The 24,828-nt window shown below is 39.9% G+C and overlaps 1 protein-coding gene across 1 annotated transcript in view; it reads right to left on the reverse strand.

Moving 5' to 3' along the window:
- LOC140235255 (uncharacterized) overlaps positions 1 to 24,828 on the reverse strand; it is a 100,669-nt gene that overhangs the window by 8,542 nt on the left and 67,299 nt on the right. The window contains exons 6-8 of the mRNA XM_072315288.1: positions 16,839 to 16,932; positions 6,403 to 6,496; positions 3,114 to 3,206 (exon numbers count right to left, since the gene is read on the reverse strand). Coding sequence (XP_072171389.1) covers positions 3,114 to 3,206; positions 6,403 to 6,496; positions 16,839 to 16,932 — 281 coding nt within the window. The remainder of the gene's footprint in view (positions 1 to 3,113; positions 3,207 to 6,402; positions 6,497 to 16,838; positions 16,933 to 24,828) is intronic.

Here is a 24,828-nt window from a genome sequence, read left to right on the forward strand (position 1 = left end):
TGTAATGATTATTCATGTAATCCTTATAAATGCTGCTTGCCAGCACATCCACCTGACAGCATAAGTGGTATAAGCCAGTTCACACTTAGCTCATGGGCACATTGGTACAAATGACCTTTCTTTTTTCTCAGTTGGTTAAAGGGAAAGTAAACCCAAAGAGCAATGTGGATTGAGTGAAAGCAGTAATATTAGTAGAACACATCAGTGAAAGTTTGAGGAAAATCGGCCAATCGATGCAAAAGTTATGAATTTTTAAAGTTTTGGTGTTGCAACTGCTGGGTAAGGAGACTACTAGAGGTTATGACGTATGAGTGGACTACAATATAAAGAAAATAAAAAGGGAATTCAATAAAAATTCATTTTTTCATGAAAATTACACATTCCGTCAGCTTGATACTGACATATGTTAGGGGTAGCACTTATTCCCCCTGCTTTCTGAAAGCGGTTAGTCAAGAACTCATTCATTTTGCTAGAAAAGTGAATTTTTGTGGAATTATACTTGAAGATTATTCCATATTACTCTTAATTGGGGAAATTAAGCCGAAAAGTGATAAAACCAGCTTTCCAGGATGGTACAGTTTTAAACATTTTCACATGATACAGCTCTGATTTACACTTTAGTGCAAATTTCTGGACCGATTGACTTTTGTTTTACATGCTTTATTATTACGTGAAATTTCATTTCATTTGATCAATAAATAAGCAAAATATGGCCAACATTATGATCACGTTCAAAATGAATCTTCAGATTGCTCAGCAAGACGGCGGCTTGGAACACCGATCATCAAAGGCACAAGTGCACCTGTGGAATTCTTTTGTACATCAATAGAAATCTGATAACTGTTTGAATAATTACAGCCAGTTGGAACTCCATGTTTAAAACCTCCTTGGTTAGGCATTTCACTCGTTTTCAAAGCACAGGGTTCATACTTTCTCATGAATTAAATTTCATAACTTTCCATGACCTTTTTAGCCAGAATTCCATGACCTTTCCATGACTTTCACACATTTTTTTTTTTTTTAAACACATTAGACTGAAAATTTGATCTCAAATCAAAGCGAAGCAACTTTAGGGAATACGTATTACACATCTCACATAAACAACAGATAAACTTCTATAATTTTCCCAATTCCATGACTTTCCATGACCTTTTGATGGAAATATCAGTTTTTCACGACTTTCAAGGCCTGGAAAAAGACTTGGCCAAATTCCATGACTTTCCAGGTTTTCCATGACCTGTATGAACCCTGAAGCAGCATGATGGATATTCAAGCATTCCCACAATTTATGGAATTCACGTTCGAACAAAGAATAAACTTGCACAGAGCAGGTGACAAGGATGGTCTGTCAATTACCACTTCAGCAGGCATTCATTTCATAGTTTCATGTTGAATGCATAAACAAAGTCTTTCTACCAACATTTGCTAAATACCAGGCTTGCTGTCAGGTGGATGTGCTAGTAAGCACCATTTACAATGGTTACATGATTACTCCACGGAGGTGTTACAGAGATGGAGTGGCAACTCTTCATAATTCATGCAAACACAATGTTTGGGTTCAAGGCGTTACAATGGGATGTCTAGCATTCCACTATGCTTTGAAGTCATGCTCGGCACCGCTCTAGTTGCAAGACGAAGTTCGGAGACGAAGAATGAATTTCACATTTCGTTGAATTACAAGCTTTATTTCACCGCAAAATTTTAAATTAAATACTCGAATTGATTTAGAATAGTTTAGGAAAGAATTCAATATTATAAACATGTATTTCTAGTTTCTTCGTAATTCGCAAATCGAAATGAAATGAAAATTAGGCCCTCTTAAAAACCTAATATTTTTCTATAATGCGCACATTTCCGCATGTTAATTTTCTATCTTTTGATAAGGGATATTTTGATCTTTCAAATAAAGTACTCCGCTAAAGCGTGTTCCACCGTGTTTTTAAACTATTTGCTGTTAAAATTGTGAGTTTTACACTGCATTTTAATTCGCTGCTCCAATTCAAGGTACACAAATTCATTGTTGCCATCACATTGAAAGAGAGAGCGAATTGCAGTAGGAGCAAGTATTTCTAGATGTGAGAGTGCTAGTCCTGATTATTGATGCTCTCTTTTGTCAAAGCACACGGGTAACACCTGTAGTTGAACGCATAACTTCTCGGCGGTGCCACGCATGACTTCAAAGGAGAGCAGTAGTTGTCTCTCCTTCTCTAGCACCTCCCTTATTACTCCTTATAATGTACATCAGGGATGCTTATCTCAGTGAATTCACAGACAAACATGCCTGATTGTACAAATGACCTTTTTCTGCCCATGCGCAAAGTGGAACTGTGAACTTGCTTATTTGGCAATAATCAGTAGAAAGAGATTGTTAATACATTCAAAGCAAAATAATGAAATGGATACTTTCCCAAGTGTTAATTGATGGATCATTCTGGTCATCTGGTCTACGCAAGTTCATTCTTTGTTTGAACAGGATCAATGAATTCCATGAATTGTTATGTAAAGCTTATGCATTATGTCGCTCTAAAGCGAATGAAGTGCCCCTAACCGACCGAGAAAAAAGAAAGGTCATTCAGACCAATGTGCCCATGAGCTAACTCCGAATTGGCTTATACTGTATAACTCTACCTACAACTATGAGTCTTACAGCCCATATGAGGTAGACACAAAGTAAAACAACCCCCTGCATGAGATAGACACTAAGTAAATCAGGCCCACAAGCTACATGCTATGCAAATAAGGTCTACAAACTTGACACTAGGCAAGTATGGCCCATGAGCTCGACACAGGGCAAAAAAAAAAATGTCCATGAGCTTGACAATATGTACAGTTGTAAATTAAGCCCACAAGTATGATGCTGAGCTCATGGGCCTTTTTTGCCTGGTGTCGAGCTCTTTGAACTTATTTGCCTAGTGTCAAATTTCTAGGCCTTAATTGCCTAGTGTCAAGCTCGTAGGTCTAGTTGACTTGATATCATGCTTGTGGGCCTTGTTTACATAATGTCTAGCTCATGGACTGTATGACTCACAAGTGTCTTTCTTGTATCACTCATTTCAATAACTTTAAAATGCCCACTTATTGGAATAAATTACGGACTAGAGTACAAAACTGACCTTGAGACAAAGTGTACATTGTCTGGACAGAAGTGGACACTAGTCACCCAGGAGCTGTGGCCAGACAGTGTTCCTGCCAAGTTGGCTTGTTGGCTGGATGTTAAACAACATTTTTTTTTTTTGAGAAGAAAAAGTGTTTTGTGTCATTTAGTTCAATAATCATTATTCTTATTTGTATACTATTTTGTTAACATTATTACCCTCAATGTTGCTGCCACTTATTTCACAATTACACATTGTTTACAGGAAGCAGGGATATTGAGAGATACATGTCGATAACTTGTTACATTCCTCCATCACCAAACTCTGCACCATCATTATCATCATCATAATCATAACCATAAATGCATTACTATGACATCACTACAATAAGTGTAATTTTATAAAGCTGCAGAGATTTTGGCACAGAATATAAACAAGGCAAGTGCCAAAATGTGTCTCGCCCCTTCACATAGAAGAAATTAATGTTTTAACTCCCGGAAATTCATTGACCCCGCCTATGGCCTTTGACCTTGTGGTGACCTTCAACTCCCATAGGGACATTTACCAGCCAAGTTTGGTTACAAATGGACATATATGGATCAAAATTTATGAGCCATAAAAGCGCCGTAAATACTTAACATTGGACCCTTAGTTTGTTGACCTCTGTCTGTGACCTTTGTGGTGAACTTCAACTCCTCAAGGGACACCTACCATCCAAGTTTGGTCACAGACATAGGGATCAAAATTTATGAGCCATAATCGAAACGCACCGTAAAAACTTAATATTGGGCTCTAAAAGTTCGTTGACCTGTCTGTGATCCAAGTTTGGTCACATACAGACATATACATCAAAAGTTATGAGCCATGATCGAAATGCGCCGTAAAAAACTTAACATTGGGCTCCAAAGTTCATTGACCCCTGCCTGTGACCTTGAGATGACATTCATGTTAGGTAAAATGTGTAACTTTGTACAATCACTCTTCCCTCCAGGTTTGATTGAAATTGAAGTCCTCAGTAGAGAGTTATTCAAGTTTTTGTAGCGTTATGGACGGACGACGGACAGATGGACGGACAGACGCTGCAGGCGATCCCTTAGTCTCCCCTCACCTCTGGTGGGCTCAACAAAAAATGTCATATATCACTGTTTCACATTCAGCTGTTGTATTTTTTTTTTTCAAATGATCTTCTGTACATGTGGAAGAGATAGTATGAAATGTAGTAAATGTAAAATTGGGTCAAAATCTCAATGATTTACTTTGCTGTGGTACATAATACAGCAAATATGGCCAATTTTTGGACACCCAAAGTTTGCCATGCACTCACAGCATGTAGGGAGAAGATACGTTTGGCCTCTTATTTCTAGTAACTACACATCATTTTCAGATTTGATTCCCTGCAAATACATATACTAATTTGTACTTTGTAGTGAATATAAAAAGCTGGTTTCCAAAGAGTGTAACGCATGTTACTCTTGGTGTCCAACCTGTTTCATGGTAATAAATGTTACCTCCTGGGGTTGAATTATGGCCTTATACATAAATAAACTTTGCTGGTTTCAGGAACTTCATACACAATAACAACACACAATAAAGTCCACCAAACACGCTTTGGCAGTGTTGCTGGGTATTGAAATTCATGACTAATTTTTGGTGTCCACAGTAATGTGCACTACCACTGAATTTTTATTAGCAATTATGCCACCTTAAAATTTTATTATAATTATGTCCTCAAATTTTGGATCTAAAATCAACTCATGGAGGTGTATCCATAACATGCAAAGTAAAATATCAAAATTGAAATTCTAGACAAACTGCGGCAACTTGTTGTCCAACCGCAAGGCTGTATGTAACAGGCATTACCCAGAAACAAGCAACATCACAAATTATCTTTAAAATTTAAATATAGATATGTGGCTATGGCGATTGGTATAAAAAAAAAAAAATGTACTGTTGGACTGCAACAATGCATCAGCAGTGAAATGCGATGATACATCTCACCATCAATCCTACACTTGTATAAGTACTCAAGTAGTATGGTTATAAGGAGAATGTTTGTTATCAAAGTGTTATTTTCTATACGTTCCACACAACACACTGTTAACTTCTGCTCATGTTTATTTACGTAAATGGTATCGTGAAGTGATAAAACTGGTGGAAATTATCCAGATGTAATAAATAATTCAAATGTACTTTTGTGTGAAGTTCATTTACTTCTGAGTATGGTGGCTAAGTCATAGCTCTCTTCACAGAATTACAGGATGCTTGGGGGTATGTGAAGTTGTTTGAATTTTTGAGTGCTGAGTAACCAAAACATAGCCAAACAGAAATACAAGTTTGATCCTCACAATGAGCAACTCAAAAGTGAGTGCCTTACATCCTCAGGAGTTCATCTGCATTATTATGAAGAGATCACACATTCAACGAGATAATGGAGGGCACTGATGGGTCTTCCTTAGACTGACTCTATTCTACTTTTCTGTTTGTTTAGCACAAAACAGACATTTCCAAAACTTGCCTTCAGCTCAGAAATCACTGTAATGGGGTACTGATTTGCCTCAGAGGCTCTCCTTTCATGTTACTTGGTTGAAATGTGCACAGGCCATGTAGCTTCTATGTTGGTACGCATCATGTGGAATTCTAGTTTTTGGATGAGGCCCCTATGGACAAACATTTCTTTCTGGAGTAGGAAATACCAGGTATTGTTGTGAGGAGGACCAGAGCACCATGATAGCAAGTTTTGTATTGGTGGCCATCACCGCTAAACTCATGACCAAAGGAAACACCGAATAGTAGATGCAACACAAAGGCTTGTACTGCAAGCAATGACCTCCTTCCATGTGGTAGGTCTCTAGGCTTGCCGATTTTTCTCAAACTATCTTTTAAAATTACAGCTAATTCCCTGGTAAAGATTGCCTGGAATAGGTCTAGTTGTGTAGCGTGAACCCTGAGTAGAGCCATGAGGTTGTTACCAACATACCTGAAAGGCTGAAGTTTGGCAAAAATAACTTGTCATGGCAGGGCTCTGCTTTAATGTAATCTATGGCGCCACCAGGTAACAAAACTTGTCAGAGGGAAAGTTGTGACATCAATTATTGTTACCTGATCAATTTGTTGGAGAACTTTGTCATACACTCTTTAGAATAATGTATAAGTAACCAAAACAAATCAAATGAAAAAAAAAATCAGAATGTTGACAAAGACCAATCATAACTTGGTAAGCACCGCAAGGGAGGTGCAAAGAAACTTTGTCGTAAATAGCAGCAGAAAAATGTATTTTAGTGAATGACACTGGTGCTGGAGAACTTACACATCATAGATCTTGATTTGTCCATCATCGGATGCAGTTGCTAAGAGCTGCGAGTCTGGCGAGAAGCAGAGTGACCTGATGGGCATGGCATGACCTACAGAGAAAAAAGGCAAGATTATACAGTAACACAATCACCACCTACTGAATTGGTGTCATTTTGTTGACCTGACTCAACCTATCAAAACTAGAATCAAAGTGTGGAAGTTTGCTTCTACAAGAAGAAACATCTGCATGTGCAGAATGACAAGCTAGGCTCTCCACATTAACAGCCAGCTTTGGTCAATAACCACTGCAGGTAGATTGATTGCTTTAATCTGATGTAATTGTCTTTCAGAGGGCAAGTGATCCCATCAGAGATTTGATCATTAGCCTGAACTAGTGTACTAATTAATATAATTCATTCCACATGATGACGTTACATATTTGATGGATGTGCTAGTGGATAGTGTGTGTACTTCTTGAACGTGATGTTTTCATCATATCCACCTTCCAAGAAGCACAATGTATCTGGTTGATTTCACTATTTGATTTGACTATTGCTCTTTACTTGGCCTGTTTCACATGTGATAGAATCAGAAACCATTTTCCAATGTGTCTGGGGATGGGCCACTTCACCAGGGTTTTGCTCTTCTGTGAGTGAGAAGCAAAGTGGGATTGTTTGCACTCAGTAGATAAGTCACACAAGACCTCCATTTCGCAATCTTGCTGGGAAACATATCGCTACACTTCTTTAAAGCTGGGGCAGCTTAGACAACACATAACATTGGTCAGCTGATCTCACTGAGCCTAAATCTCGAGACCACTTCATTGTCATGCTAGGTTTACACCATGTTCCAAGTGGTCACGGCAATCATGTTTCAGGCCACCACTGACCAGTCGCAGCGGACGGGTGCAATTAACTCACTGTTTTCATTTTGACCTGACCTCGCTTTCCTCTTGAGTGAACACGTTTCGCACGAAAACCGCTAGTAAAGTGTCGTAGCAAAACTGCTGTAACTTTACTATTTATTCATATTTTTTGATAATCCAAACGGTTATGAAAGTAAAAACCTCATTTTAACCTGCCATTATGTTACATTTTTTAAATAACGACGATAAAATATTCCAAAATGGAGCATAACTTCACTCTCAAAACGTAAAATAATTGTCAAAAATCGTTGCTAAAATTTCACATTTTGACTTCGTGAACAACAAAAAACTTTCAAGTATGTTACTAAGTATGTATTTCTTTACGGAACTCTTAACTATCACATTCAAAAAGTCATGCGTCCAGATATGTCTGGAAATAATCGAAAGAGGTGCACTTTCTACCTTCGTTCCGAGCACGAAATTTCATAGTCATTCGCACACGGGAAGACAGGGTACAGTCCCACGTACCCACATCTTTGTTGCTCTCACGTCACCTGTGCTTCAGTGCCGTACGGCACTGCAGTAAAATTTACTCTGATCGTAACTCGTACCGGGAATTCGTAGTTGTAATGTTACTTACTAGTGCAGTAAAATCTGTGTAAAGTCCGAATAATCCAATGTCATGAATTTGCAACTGGTATCATAGCTGATCTGGAGTATATTCACATTTTGGCTACTTTCTTTTTAGTAGGCCAGTTCTGATAACGTAAGTACTTGTTTTTGAGATGGCGAAGTCCCCTGCAGCACACTGCTACATGTACTGTAATATCAACACCACCCAGCCCACTCTCACAGCGTAGCATGCATGTGCAGTGTACTAGGCACCCACAGCATGCAGCCACCTCGCATCTCGCGCAGTGACAGTACACTGCACTGCATCGACCAATCAGCTTGCTGGATCGAAGCAGCATGGGAAAGTCCATTCATTGCGCAAGCGCAAATCAGTTTTTCTTAGAATATGACGTCATTATTCTCGTTTGCTGCTCCCGTACAATTTGAGATTTCTGACAACATACCTCATTTATTTTCACTTGTAACTTCAAAAATAGGTCTTCGGCAAAGCGAACACCACCCTGCTAACGTCCGCCCATGTCTAATGAATATGTATGTCAAGTTTCATGAATATTAAGTGGTGCGACCAGATGTGTCTGGAAATAATTGGAGGGTAGTTTTCCGAGACAGCGAAACATGAAATGTTGAATATCTTATAAAGTTCTCAATCGTTTCTCATGATTTTTCGTATGTAGATAGAAATCATGATTTTGCATTGATACTGAAAGTTTGAGCGATTTTGGTCAATGTATAGCGGAGATATGAGAAGGTGAAATTTTGGTGAAAATGAGAACGCCCGATTCGCACTGCCTCGATGACGGTTGAAAATTCAAAACGTTTCGTGGGTTTCGGGGGAGTTAATTATAGTCGTCCGCTGTGACTGTGACGAAATGGGATGGATGTGACACAATGCGGGAGGATGGGGTGGACAAACATGACAGGCTGTGCATGATTGCCTCTGATGATGTGCAAGATTTTTATAACTGTTAAAAACATGGAGATCTCATGCTCACCTTCCTTCCCCGGGCTCCAAGGGCAACACCCCTGGATCTGCCATGAACAAACTTGAAACTACAGTCATCAATGTAGTGTACTAACACAAAGTATTAACTTAACTCTTTTACTTCTGGTCCGCATCACCGCGAATTTTGTCTCCCGCATCACCTCGTATTTTACGACCACTCGGAGCTGTTTCTACTGAGCAATAAAATACGCGGTGATGGGAGGTGACGTGCTAAATGCGGTGAATCCGTATTTTCAGGTCACAGATCGGGTCGCGCTGCCTCTGCCATTTTGTGGTAGGCCACTGAATTTCGTTTAGTCTTTCTGTCCAAAATGCCCCTATATAAAGATCACCAACATTTCCTGCCACTTGGTTATTAGGATTCGTTGCAGGTCGAGGGTCCAGTTAATGCTCTCCCGGGGCTCCGCCATACTAACGTTAGTATTCCAGCAAAAACAAATTAAGGAATCTACAACTTCGAATCGATACGATATTATGGGAAAATCAACGCAGTGTAAAAATCAGAGTATAATGTAGTATAATACTAGGCTGTTGAGCACACAAACAATAGACAAAGAATGCACGCAATTCACATGTTCCACCTCATGTATTTAGTAGGAGTTGGTACAAGGCATGATGTGCCTGCGAAACTACTGTCGCTGTGTACACAAGTGTCAGAGTGTGCGATGAACCGATTTGAAAAGCGCGGGGCAAAAGCTCCCAATAATTCGAGACTTCTGGTACACCGCGAATTTCGCTACCCGGTGTGTTTCTACTGAAAATCGTCCCTCACATCACTGCGCATCGACCACCTCAAAAGGTGGACGACGGAACACCTCGCATCACCGCGCATCGGCCACTACCCGATCTGTTTCTACTGAGGAAAAATTTGAGGTGTCACAGCGCATCGCCACGCATCACCGCGAATCACCTCGCATCGCCTCGCATCACCTCGAATTTTCATCGCTCAGTAGAAACACGCTCTTGGGGGTTTGGGACCCCCTGGGTGACCCTGGGTGGGGCATGGTGCCCATTTGAACAAATTGAGATCCTATCCCCCTTGGGATGCTACCTGCCAAGTTTGGTGAAAACCATCATGTGGTTTTCAAGAAGAAGATGAAAATGTTCAACTTAGGCCCCCGTTTGGACTCCTCCCTTCCCCCTTCTTTGGGCACCAAGGGGAGCACTCCTGGATTTGCTATAAACAAACATGAAACTACATTCATCTGGTTCTAGAGAAGAAGGTTTTTAAATATACATGTCTATGGGTAATTCCATAAAATAGGGACCCACTTTGTGACATGCCTATTTTGCCAATAAAATCAGAAAATCAGATTTTTGTTTATTAAACATAACTTTAAAAAACATTCATATTGAGTAAGTCCCTTGAAAACTGACTGAAAATTAACATTCTAAACTGAAATTGAAGGAAGTCAGCATACCAAATTGCAGTGTATGGGGAAAAACTGGTTCACCATGTAAAGGGGACACCATTGGTGTCTCCCTTACACGGTGAACCATACATTTTGGCATTTTACCACATCTTTCAAACTAGTTCTATGTTTGTTTCAATAGAAGTGATTATTTTACAGTAAGAAATTACCTATACTATTGAAAAAATGACACAATCCCTATTTTTGGCCAGGAAAAAGATTCTTCAATGTTTCTCTTGTAAGGGGGACACCAAATATTATTTTTGCATTTTTTTTTCTTCAAATTGATAGAGTGGTCAATTTTTGATACCTGTTACAAAGAAACCACAGCTACATTGTAAAATATGCCAATGAGGAGCAATTATTGTTGTGATAAGACACAAAATATTAGCTATCACTGTGCCCCGACATAATATTTAGGGGGACACCAAAGCCACTTGTGTGAAAATTATAATTTGGTCTTTTTTTTTCAAATTTATTTATTTTACCCCAATTTTCTCTTGAAATCTTTTAAACTATGTGATTGCTACCAAAATAACAACAAACAGTTCAACACTGGTCCTTAATATGGATTCCACACTCATAAATTAAGGTTTCTCATGTAAGCAATTATGGGGGAACCAAAACTTATACATGAAACGTCTTTCTTGGGATTTATGTGCGCAAATATGTATCAATTGATGCATGAATTATATTTATAGTGTTCAAAATTTGCTCGTCTTTTATCATTTTTGACCCCTTAAAATAGAGTTTAATCCGCAAACAAGCTGTAAATCTGTCTTAACTGGTGTTACAGTAAAATGTCACACAATTTTGCCCAAAAACGTTGTGATTTTGCACTTTTTGTCAAAATTCATGTGGAACTTTGAAGAAGCAATTTCTATATTTTACTTTGAAAAGGAAGATACTTACCTGAATAAGAGTATTCAGAAGTAAAATTGATTTAGGCTATGTAATCTTTAAGCAATGACAATATGAAGCAAATAGCAGGGGCATTTAACTAGTGGGACACTTTTTAATGGAATTACCCATATATTTATATATATATATATATATATATATTTTTTTTTTTTTTTTTTTTTTTTGGAGGGGGGGGGGGGAGGGGGTTGGGACGTATACTTCCAGTTTTGCGGTTCTGGAAAATCATACCAAAGATCCTACATAGCGTAGGATCTTTGATCGTTCATTCAAAACACACAGAACTTGTCATGCACAAGCAAACATGGAATGACATAATGACCAATTTTAGAAAATGACTGTGTTGCGATTAAAGGACTTTCTTAGTGAAAGAAATGTTCCTACAACCGGCAAACAAGGGCTGGGCATAACTCCCTATACGCTGCCATGAAGTGGCCGCTTCGCATTCGGGTCCACGTCCGGTGCGGCTAGGCTGGACCTGGGTCTGGGCGATGATCGCGAACCGGCCCAGATCTGTCGGCACTTGGATGGAGCACTTCTCTTCCTTCGTGCTTCATCTTGTCCGAAATTGTTCTAGTAAAATTATTTCAGTGGGGCATTTGCAGTGCCATCTGCTTAAATTGCCCCTTTCTGGAAATGTGTCGAACAAATACGCAAGTTTGACTTCAGGTCGAAGTGGTCTTTCCTGCGAAGCAGATTTTTCCACGTTCTCCGCTGAACTTTGTCTGTTGGGAATTTCACCCACGTCACGTCCTTCCATCTATGGATATTTTCCATAATTTCCTTGTTTGGCATCATCGGCCCAGCATTGGGCCGCTTCGCAGAAGAATCCCATTTATCAAATGTAAAGTTACAGATTAGAAAATAACTAAATAATAATAATGGTTTGCTCATTGGAGTTCCAGACTCTCACCTGAAAGGACTCCAACGGATACAAAATTCAGCCGCAAGGCTTGTGACACGCAAAAGGAAATTTGATCATATAACTCCAATTCTTCGTAGTCTTCATTGGTTACCCATAAGAGCTCGTATCAGGTTTAAGATTTTGACCCTTGCATTCAAATGTTTTCATGGAAATGCCCCTGCATATCTCAGTGAACTCATCAAGCCATATCATCCTGGTCGTAATCTGCGCTCAAAATCAAAAAATCTCCTCTCTGAAATAAGTGTCAAATCTAAGACATATGGTGATAGGTCTTTTGGAAAAATGGCACCCTCATTATGGAATAACCTCCCTCTCAGTGTTAGATGCATTACAGATTTTGATAAATTCAAATCTGTGTTAAAAACTCACCTTTTTGACAATTGTTGATTACATGTTTGAATTAGAGAAATATGTGATAGATTTTGTTTCATTATTTTGTACACGCATAGAGACTATTTGTATGGTATTATGCGTTTCTAAGAACTGACTATTATTATTATTATTATAATATTCACAATATTATAAGACAGAATTTGATGCCATCTACGAATACTAATACTTCGGCATTCAATTTCAAAGTATATAAAAGCATACATTTACACATCGCACATTCATGACCGGAAGTTTATATCCGAAGAACTACAAGTAGAAAATTAGAGCACCACATGTGTTCAGATTCGGAAAGCTATATGTGATAGGGAGAATTCAAGGGGTATTATTCACATAGTCGAGAGGTTTAAAATCTCATTAGTTACTTGTTACATATGTGACCCTGCATCACAAAACCAACAAAAAGTCACCAGACATGGATTTTTAGTTAAGGGCAGATTCAGAAAGAGCAGACTCTAAGCTTTAAAATGATGTATAACTCAATTCAAATGGACTCTCCTAACCTACCTATATACTGGAAAGAAAGCACACACTATGGAAAAGTGTGAACTGAGAAAAGAGGCTCTGAAGTACAGGGTCTATTCAAGCGCTTAATCTTTCACCAAGCCACGCTAGCTGCACAATGAAAGGGACAAAACATAGGATGTAAACCACTGGAGCAACAACAATGAAGGGATTATCAGATTAAGCTGAAATTGAGCATGTAATAGTAACACATTCTGTCCATGATTAATGCCAACTTTCAAAGCAGTAGCATTATCCTTTCAAATGTTATCAGACTTGAAAGTGAAGAGTGTACAAAGGATTTCAAGAAATGAAAAGGGGCCTTTAATACATACCTGATCATTCTACTCTCCCCCCAAAAGGGGTTGTAGAAAAACTGCGGAAATTTTTTCCGCAGTTTTCCCATTCCCATTCATGTTATGATCCTAAATTATAAAATAATGTAGAAGAAAGAAAATATAAGAAACCCAAGATTGACGTAGTTGACCCATTTCACCTGTTTTGAGTCCTCACGTAAAGGGGTGCAGCTTTTTGTTTGTTTTGTGATGCATGGTCACATATATCAACACAAAAATCTAAATAAAGCGGGGTTCCCACTATCACGATTGGCGCCACGATTGAAATCGTGGTCTCAATCGTGAAGCAATCGTGGTGATCTTATCAGATCGTAATAGATTGCATCAGATCTTGAGGTCAATCGTGGCAATCGCGTTAATCGTAGAAAATTTTTGGACGGTTCAAAAATTTTCTACGATTAACACGATTGATTTTTGATCGTGATCATCGCATCAGATTGTCTTGGATCGTATCAAAACGCAGCAAATCTTATCTAATCGTCCTTCTTAATCGTGTTGATTGGGATCGACTTTTTCACTTTCCTTATGCTTATTTTGCACATTTGCCCATATTTTACTCGCAAATCGTATATATTTTGTATTCCGCGAGGTTGAATAAGGGAGGGGTGGCACAATGAAATATAAAATAACAACTCCACTGAAACATCCACCAGAAGCTGAATGTTGAACATACCCCACAAAAAAGTAACTTTTGTGACTTTTGAAAAGTGACCATTGTCGCGGATGTAAGGTCACTCGTGCATGACTATAAAGGTCACTGTCATTATCTTTCACATATAAGTTAGTTAATAAGTGTAGCAATACCTCTGCGAAATTATTTTGCGTAAGACTTTTTTTTTTCTGGTTAAAAAAGTGACATTATTTTTAGGGGAGTTACCTTTCTGTTGTGTGTATGTCGGTTTTTTAAACACTGTTAAATAAAACAATAAATCAAGCCAAACCAACCAAAATTTCAATACCCCATGAGATAACGACATTATGAAATAAAAATGCATGATTATGATACATACAATGCATGATTATGATACATACAATGCGAATATGAAATCAAGCATACAAGCAATGCTATCAGTTCGGCCAACTTTTTCATATTGAGCGTATATAATACATATCATGTTAGAATTCAAAAAGATCTCATCCTCTTTTCTAGCTTCAATTTCATCAAACACAATTATTTTCTTCATGTATTTCAAAGAAAGGTGAAAACATTTGTCTTGATCTTTTTTTTTTTCTTGAGAAGATGGGGCAATGATCTGATCTTGTGTAGTTTTTTTTTTTTTTGGGGGGGGGGGAGGATGAGCACGTCGATTCAATAATCTATTAATTTCTTTAGGTTAAATTAGAGGAGGGGCTATCTGAGGTTGTGACTGACCTAGGTGGTGTTTCCTATCTAATAATAACGTAATCGTCATTCTCAATACTGCAAAGGTCACGTTCTCATCATCCTCAACCTGTCAACCCTTGCCATCATCATTGGTTGTGGATAGTAGGCCTAATCACTCTGCAGAAGTTGAGGAAACAATGAAATCAATCGTCAGCCTGACTATAATATTCCCATTCGGGTCTAATCGCACCTTAAATGGGGGTCGGTTTTGATCCCGATCGGGCAAGATATCGTATCTTTTCTCAACAACTCACATTAGATCGCAGTATTCGTATTGGAACGTATCAGAACGTAGCTGCACGCACCAAATCGGGGATCCCGATCGTAATGATAGTGGTAGATCGGGTTCAATCATGGACTCAATTGGGACAATCCTATCAGATCGTATTTGAACGGGAGACCAGATCGTGACAGATCATATTGCTTGAAAAAGACCAATCGTGACCATATCGCATCCAAGCGAACCAACACGTATTGACTCGTATAACCTCGTATCCAAACGTGACATTTCAGACGAGTTCAACAAAACTCTCACGATCAGTTACGAATGTCCAATCGTGGCGTTCGTAGTAGATCGCACGATAGTGGGAACCCTGCTTGAGGGGTTTAAATCTTTCAATGAGCAGCAGCCTATGAAATACACTGTAGTCATCACTACATTTTGGAGCAAATCAACTGGATGAAAGCACAACAACCCCTACTTTTTATTCCCCCCTAAAAGAAAACAATTTGAAAAACAAAATTCACAATTAACTAGAAATGTCGCTATGGCGACTGGTATGCCTCCGCCATAATGCATGATTCTCCTAATAGGTCTAGATAGTACATGTGGACAATGTGTGATTACATTTTCACAAAATTGGCAAAATATTACAATGACAAGTTTGTCACAAATGTGTTGAATGTTCACCTTCCTTGACCTAGGTTTAATTGGATGAATAGGAGAGCATGTATTTAGGATTTAAGAACTTTAACTTGACTTTGACCCATTCATACGCTTTTATTCATTGAGTAATTTTCAAGGTATGGAGAAAAAGTGCAATTTCTGTATTGAATAATAAATCGTTACCACTTTCATCTGGCCTTTGACCCTAAAATTCATAAGATAATCACTGTCAAGCGGAACATGCATAAATATGTAGTACGTTTCAAGATTTAACTTGAGCCACTTCCGAGATATGGAGGAAAAACTTAGTTCAGCACTTTCACTTGATCTTTGACCTTTTGACCTTTGAGGCAAAAACAAAAGAAAAAAAAAAAACTTTCCAGAGAATCTCTATTAGGTTATACATGCATACACCAAGTGTAAAAAAAAATAATCCTGCTGGCATTGCATAAACATGAGGGAAATAGTAAAATTCTAAAGTGTTGCCCTTGACCTTTGACCCCTGACCTTTGACCCCATGAACCCTATATTCTCTAGATAATCACTGCCAGTCAGTACATGTATATATACTATGTTCCATGAAGATACCATGAACAATTTCCAAGGTACAGAGAAAAAAGGTGAAGTTAGAATATTTTTACTTAACCTTTTGACCGTTGACCTTTGACCCAAACTTTCACCAGAGAATCTTAATTGGGTAATACATGTATACACTAAGTTTCAAGAAAATATCTTCAGGCATTGCATAGATATGATGGAAATAGTGAAATTTTATGTATTTGACCTTTTACCTTGAGCATGTGCACCCAAAAGTTGATAGGCACAACTTCACCCCCTAATACACATACATGCCAAGTTTCATTAGGATACCTCAAAAGGTTTTGATAGTTACCCTGTCCACAAAATTCATTACGGATGGACGGAAGGACGGACAGAAGGACGGACGGAAGGACGGACGGACAACCCGAAAACATAATGCCTCCGGCACCACTACGTGGCGGAGGCATAAAAAAAAGAGAGCAGCAACCTAACCTTGCTCCATCCCCCCCCCCCAAAAAAAAAAAAATGAAATCAATGTGTAATGAGGTCATGAGAAACTTGTACAAGCACAGTTCCTTTTCATGCTTACTGTTATTATTATTATAATTAGTATTTCCAACCTCATCTTTCACTCACCTTCCAACGTGTGAAGCAGCTTGCTGGACTGAATGTCAAAAATATTCACAATACCATCAATGGCCCCACTGGCGAGGAATCTGCCATCAGGACTCTGTTTGACAGAAAAAAAGAAACAAGAGCCCAAGGGGCCTGATACTTTAAGGTACAGTTTACCGTTGGAAGCAGTGATTTGAAAGATGTTCGAGATATTACGTGATGCATATGCATAGGTCAGTTGTATCATAAAACATCATACCACATAAAAATTTTGCCATAAAGCTTATTAAGGAGATACAGCGCTCACCACTTAATCGCAAGGGTCGGGAGACAAGTTTTTCTCCGGTTTAAGCGGTGGTCCCGCTTAAGCGATGACTGGCATTGGCCCGTGCAAACCACACAACATGAAGCCAAGTATGTAGGCATTACATTAAACCATGCACAGTTGTCAAGCCCGACGATAACCACAGCATCATTATTAATACCCGCACGCTACGACACGCAGACCCCAAACGGCAATAAGAAAGGACACTGCACAGCAGCCTCACAATTTTGTCAAATGCATTATCGGAACAAACCTCCATTCATTTGATCCACAAAATAACCCTCTTGTAGAGTTGAAAATACATACCGTTAAGTTCCATGTTTAGATGCATCCGTGTATAAGATGCAACCCGACTTTGGGACTTACGAGAAAAAAAAATGATCAGCGATCGTAATGACAATTTGATGGTATGGTGTAAGAGACAACTTGGCCTGAGCAGACTTCCTTCTTTTGATATCCCTCGCCCTGGCCCGATCCCATGAATGACAGAGAAAAAAGAAGCACTGTACTGATTAAACAACAAATCACTTGCTAGCAGCCATGCAGGTGTCTCATGTAAGGTAAAGAATAAGAAAAAAAAAAAAAAACGATGGTAGACAGAGGGAAACTGACAGTCTGACACCCAACAAGCATGCCGGCCACCTGGCCAGCTGGTGAAGTGGTAGAAAGGAATTTGCTATGCTTGCTTCTGGATCGCAAGAATGGGGCCCTGGGAAAGGTGCGATTAGAAGCAGACCTGCATACAGTGGACGACTGTGTGTGTAATCTCAAAGCTGAAGTTTCACACAGTGTGTGTGTGTGTGTGTGTGTGTGTGTGGTATGTGTTGGTGTGGCACACACACAATCACACATGAGTTGGTGAGAGCATGAAATGCAGCATGCAGGACACGTACTTAAACCTTGTTCTCTAAAGGCCGTGTCACACCTTTCCAGGCAAGCTAACCGGGCTTGTTGCGAGGAGGGATTTTCCGCACGCAGGAGAATTTTCCGCGGGCGGACAAGAATGTTTGCGAGTTTCGCACCTGTTTCTTACCTACTAGTCACGTACTACTTACCTTCTACTTGCGTGTATTCTGTGTGACCTGCGTGAGAGCTTTGAAACCGATACATTTTCTATTACGAGCGACTTACAGGTACTGAGATGTACCTGCATTGGAGTTGCCTGCGAGGTGCTGCTGGTAAGGGTCTCATACTGGTGTTCTGCATGTACCTCTGCGAGCGAACCCCCATGACTCACTCGGAACAAGTTTTGAGCATACTCAAGGCCTTGTCATACCGCATCTGGGGAAGTTTTGCGGCTTGACTTGCGGGGAAACAAATTTGCTACCCGGAGCTCTTCGCAGTTGGTCCGCACCTGACAATACCTAGCGCATATCTCGCCTGTAGTTGCCCGGAGGTACGAACGCCAGTCCGATTTAACCGCACCCAAGTTTTGAGCATGACCAAAATTTTTTTCCGGGTGAGTCGTGGGGATGCCCGGAGAGGTTCACGCAGAACGCCAGTAGGAGGCCCTTAGCAGCAGCACCTCACAGGCAACTCCCATGCAGGTACTTGGCAGTCCCGTATGCAGCCAAGATAATGACATTCTGTGGGATTTCTGCCATTCCTTCAGAGGAATTCCTTCTCTGAGTTGTCAGCCCCCACGTGACTGGTACAAAGGTCACACAGTATACTCGCAAGAAGAATTTAAGTAGAACACGTCCAGCAAGTGAGACACATGCTGTGACTCGCTCAAATCCTCGTCCACCCTCAGGAATTCTCCAGTATGTTGGAAATTCCTACAGTCAACAAGCCAACATAACTTGCCCGAAAAGATGTGACAGGGCCTGAACAAAGTTGCGGGTAAAAAGACTTACGTGCGCACCTCCGGGCCACTACAGATGAGATACGTGCTAGGTACTGTCATGTGCAGGTCATCTGCGGGGACCTCCGGGTAGTAAAAATTGTTCCTCACAAGTCGTACGCAAGGCTTGCCCAGAAAGGTGTGACACGGCCTCTAGTGGGCGCGGCCATTTTGTGAGTATGCATGCCATCAAAATTTGCATAAACTTTTTCTTTCGATTTCCTATTTTATTCTTTCCATGGTTGTTGTCTGTCAAGATTACTACAGCCAATGAAATTCCCTATTACCCCTATTGTAATGAATATTCATATATGAATATGCATTTCTATGAAATGTCTGGATGTATTACGAAATTGATTTTTAAAAATACAATTTTCTGGCTTTTGAACTTGACCATCACAAAACAAAAATTGTGGCGGATCTTACGTAATATTTGTAAGCTTTTAGCAAATCTGTAATCATTTTTTATAGCAATTTTTTACTTTTAAGAAAACTTTTATGGTGATAAATATGGATGTGCTTATGACGTAGGTCAAGAGTTTGAGTTTGTTAGAGTTTTTCCCCTTGAAGAGAGTAAGGATCGAGGTCAGAGCTAAAAACGCTACTTTTTGCATTAGCAGAATGAAAAGTGCGCTCACGAAAGATTGGAAAGGTGCGTGACTTTTCATAGTTGACACACTATGTTATGTTGCTATTTATATTAAATTTAGGTCCTAAAGCAATCATTAAAATGCTCGTTTCGTTTCATTGGACATGTATAAGCAAATGACATTCGAGTAAACTTGGATCAGAGAGCCGCTGAACAACATTCTTTAGCGGTTGCTGCGTGTCACATCGCCGTGTCCGTAGGCCCTTGCTTTTAGTCCCACCTTGTTAAAACGCGTACTCACACGGTACGGACAAGGACCAACTTGCCCATATTAACGTTACGTTCCTATTTTATCTATTGTAATTTGCATGGAATACAGAAGTAAATAAATTGACGGTGATTGCATGTGGTTGTTAAATGGTCAGTTCTAAGTAGAATATTGATTGCAACTCACTTGAAAATGCTAATTAGATTTTGGTTTCTAACTACACAAGCACTGTCCACTGAGTTAGAAGTTTGGGGAGTCAAGAAAATGCAGCTCTAACGTTAGGTTTAGGCACCTGACTGTTGATTTATCAGACTCGCATAATGGCTGTAAAATCATAATTAAGCCTAGAACTTTTAGTTTGCAGTTTGCTAGGAAGCGACAGTAAACTGTATCATGATTTTGTAAGCTCTAGTCTTGTTTCAGTGTGATTAGCTGCTACTAGACGCTAGATCTCTAGTTAGCTACATACCGTACATAATTCAGGTTTATGAAGTTCTATGCATTTGGAATAGAGGCTAAATCTGAAAATGTAATGTTAAGTTTGACATATTTGTGAATTATGTCAGAGAAAAAAAAACAAGAACATCACAATAATTATTTTGAAGTGTCACAGCTCAGTGGGACAATTAACTAAAAAGGCAGTTACACTATAGGTAAGAAGTTCAACATATTTCATTTTACTTGCATGGTGTATTTCTATTTGTGTATACCCACTTCACCTGGATATGTATTATAAATACATTAATCTTCACATTCAGGGTTATGGTTCCATTAATTTTTTTATGGTAGTCCTTCCCCCATAGCAAGAATAAATCCCTACCATCTGCTAAGCCATCAAAGAATTATGGAAAGTCTGCCCCTACATGTCACTCTTGATTCCTCATATTTTGCACGTTATTACAATTGACTAATTATGACCATATGAGTATTATGGCCATTCAATGAATGAGGGAATTGCAGCAATAACCATCGACCAATATAACTCAAGCCATATCAAAGAACTATGGAAAATCTGCCCCAGTTTTCTGATTCCTTCATAATCTTGTAACATAATGTGGCTATTCAATGGGTTGTCACTGGCTGGCAGTGGGTTTGCTTTGCTACACCATGGCCTGCGTAGGCCTACAGTAGCACTAAAAAAAAAAAAATCAGAATCTAGCTGGATAATTAGTCCTGAACCAAGCCTAAATCAAGGTTTACGACAGACTGAAGTAATTTTTGATTATGATTATTCGGTTCAGTTTCTTTTCTTAAAATGAAGTACCCTTTTTAATAGTCAGTCAACCTCTGTAGCACGGTGGGGCCCCTTTCGATCCAGCTGACTAGCTACGCGGGCGGGCCGGCCCGCCAGTGTGCGGCCGGCCATGTACACACTTACAACCAACCCAATACGGTGAAGTGGCACAATGCACGCAAAACAAATGGTGATTACGCCTGTCCTTGGCTCCCCCATCCGCACGGTACTGCTAATTTAACTCTCTCCAACTTTACAGAAAAAACTCCAACGATCACAAGATCTTCACCAGTCAATCAGGAAACCCCTCAAAATCACATGAAACACACTCAAAATCACAGACAAAATCACGAAATATGCTAAAACGTAATTTATATTGAATGAACTTTTGTAGTGTAATTATTCGTGAAAGCGTATCAGTCTTCGCCCTGTCCGATCTGAAGTACCGAGTTCCGTCGTAAGTTGCATTGGCATTATTGCATTATGTGAGGTTATACTTTATTATATTGACGAAAAAGACCTTAGAAATTGATTTGTCTATGGGATTCTTCCTGGCACTCCTTGCAAATTTGTGAATTCCCATGATTTTTGTGACTTGATGTTAGATTCAGTTTCTGCCTTGGCGATCGGCGATTTAAATCGAAGCGCGACACCAACATCTAGAGCGCGAAAGGCAAGGAAATGGCAGCCTACACAAAGAGAACACAAGCTTGTCGAATGCGTTAAGTACGTGAGGAGGGCTAAGCGGGAAGAGAGATCAGTCTCTCAGCTACGTGTATAGCTGGCTGGCTGGTGAGATCAGTGGACTCGATTACAGTGTACCGTAAAGTTCCGTGTATAAGACGGAGACCCAGACCCACAGACCCAGGGGTCACGCGCTCACCTGAGTATTGCAAGTTCACCTTCCATGCATTCTTGCAGACTCTTACCTAAGAACATTGGAAACTTACGGTGGGGGTAACTTTGAGAGTGGGGGCATGGTGTCCATACATATTCCATCACACTGGTAAAAATACCTACCAAGTACACTGTACTTTATAGAATGTTGGATTATGCAGCTTGGGGAAAAAAAGACTAGAGAAAATATGACTGAATATTCATTAATTTAGGAGGTTTGGACCCCCTGGAGCCCCCAAGGAAAGCATGGTGCCCATTCAAACACATTGAAATCTTATCCCCATGGGAATGCTACTTGCCAAGTTTGGTGAAAATCCATTATGTTGTTTTCAGCAAGAAGATTAAAATTTAGGCCCGCACTTGGACCCCCCCCCCCCATCCCATCGCTTCCTTGGGTCCCAAGGGGGTGAGGGGGGAGGGCACCCCTGATTTTCCCATGAACAAACTTGAAACAACAGTCATTAATATACTGACTCATTGTATCAACTTAGCTCAATCACTTCTGGTTCCAGAGAAAATCTGTGAAGATTCCTTGGGGGAGGGGGACCCCTGGGGCCCCCAGGTGGAGCATGGTGCCCATTTGATAGAATTGAGATTCTATCCCCCTAGGGATGCTACCTGCCAAGTTTGATGAAAATTTGTGATAGCGTTTTCAAGAAAAAGATGAAAATTTACAATTTCGGTCCAAATTTAGGCCTCCTGGGGCCCCCCAGGTGGGGCATGGTGCCCATTTGATGGGAATGAGATTCTTTCCTCCTAGAGATGCTACCTGCCAACTTTGGTGAAAATTCATAATGGCATTTTCAAGAAAAAGATGAAAATGTACAATTTGGGCCCCATTAGGACCCCTCCCCACCCTCTCCCCTGGGTCCCAAGGGGGGCACCCCTGATTCCGCCATGAACAATCTTAAAACTACAGTCATCAATGTACTAATTCATAGTATTGACTTAGCTCTATCACTTCTGGTTCTAGAGAAGAAGATTTTTTAAGATTCCTTAATTTTGAGGGGTTTGGTGGGGTAAGGTGCCCACTTGAACAAATTGAGATCCTATCCCCCTAGGGATGCTACCTGCCAAGTTTGGTGAAAATCGGTCAAGGGGTTCTCAAGAAGAAGATGAGAATGTAAAAAGTTTACGCACGACGCACAACGCACGACGGACGCTGGACAAAGAGCGATCGCAATAGCTCACTTGAGCCTTCGGCTCAGGTGAGCTAAAAAAAATACGAAAATTTCCACGCAAATATTGCGTGTTTCATATATATTATTTCAGCTCAAAATTTCCCTAGAATGCAGCATGTATTTGCTCCATTTTTTCGTTTCCTTTTATACTCTCTTTTAACGATATTCATCGGACATCGGCAAAATATGGAAGATGCAAAATGCGAGACTTGTCTCCGTACTCACTTGATATTGTTTTGCCTTTCAATCGTGGTAGGCCTACATGTATCATCGTACATGAGTGTACAGTACGATCTTTGTTGTCATACATAGGGTGTCTCGCATATTGACGCATGTCAGACTGGAAGGTTCATTATGAAAAATAAGAAAAACATCAACAAGTGTAGCAGAGGGATCGTACGGCGAGACGTAAGGTGCGTACGGTAATTACACTCACTGTTGTTTCGCCCGGAGGGATTACTAGTAACATGTGTGTCTCTTGTACCATGCTTGTATGCACAGTGCGAGCCTTTTGCAAAAGGCAGCTCGCTATAATTTCAGCACAAGCACACACAGAGCAATGGACTTGCACACACAGCGCGAAACGGGCAAGCGCGCTCCGATCCGATCGCTGTGTGCACGCGAGTCCATTGCGAGAGCCTCTCTGCAGCTGCTGCCTTTGCAAAAGGCTTGCTAGCTAGCTAGCTACAGTGTAGCTATGCTATAGATCCTGGCCTCGTGAAGAGCAAACGAACGCCATGGATATGCAGGCATGCTTCACACACCGTTCACATTACGGTGACATAGTGTCGATCCTACTCCGTATTTTACAGCTTTTGTCTATGGCCATATTGATACTAGTACATTGATAAGTTTTACGATATCGGTAATTTAGTAATGATACCTGTACATCGCGTATTTCAGCTACTAGGTTGGCTGTTGGTACTCTGGTAGATTGGTAGACTGATATACATCGGTAGCTACAGCTGTTGTCTATGGCCAGATTGATACATCGTTACTACACAAGGCTGATGTAAGTTTATCCCGTATTTACAGCTGTTGTGTGTGTCCAGATTGAAAGATCGCTCATTTATTTTTCTTTTCTTTTCTTTTCTTTCTTCTTCTTTTGTTACTGTTAACGCTGATTTTGTTAATGTTATTGTGTTTTCTAATCTATTTGTATGAGTAGCAAAGTGCGCTTAGAAACGTCAGTTTGAAGCGCCATATAAATGCAATTATTATTATTATTATTATTATTATTATTTATCCGTAAGTTTTAGTGATTGCTTACCCTCTGAACGTCGATGGGCGTACATGGCCCCAAGTTGACCTTATAAAATTGGGTGTACAAAAATTGTAAACAGATCTTTTTCTGTGATTCGATTGTACCCGTGTATAAGACGCACCCCCGATTTTCTATGTTTTCCGACGAAAAAATAGTGTGTCTTATACACGGAACTTTACGGTAAGTGGTGCGAGTAGAAGCTGACAACGCACGATAAGATGATGCACAGTATGACCGCCTCTAGTGGACTACTGTGCAGTCGGCGTAATCTATCGGGAACTAGTGGGACAATAATCCTTCTGGTAAGGAAATTAAATCCCTGCAATTTTTTCTAAGGATTTACTTATTATTCTTAGACATTAATACATGGACAATAGAAGTGTTTCAGCCAGATTTGTCGCGATAAAGCG

This window comes from Diadema setosum, chromosome 11 (assembly GCF_964275005.1).
Source record: "Diadema setosum chromosome 11, eeDiaSeto1, whole genome shotgun sequence".
Classification (NCBI taxonomy): Eukaryota; Metazoa; Echinodermata; class Echinoidea; order Diadematoida; family Diadematidae; genus Diadema; species Diadema setosum.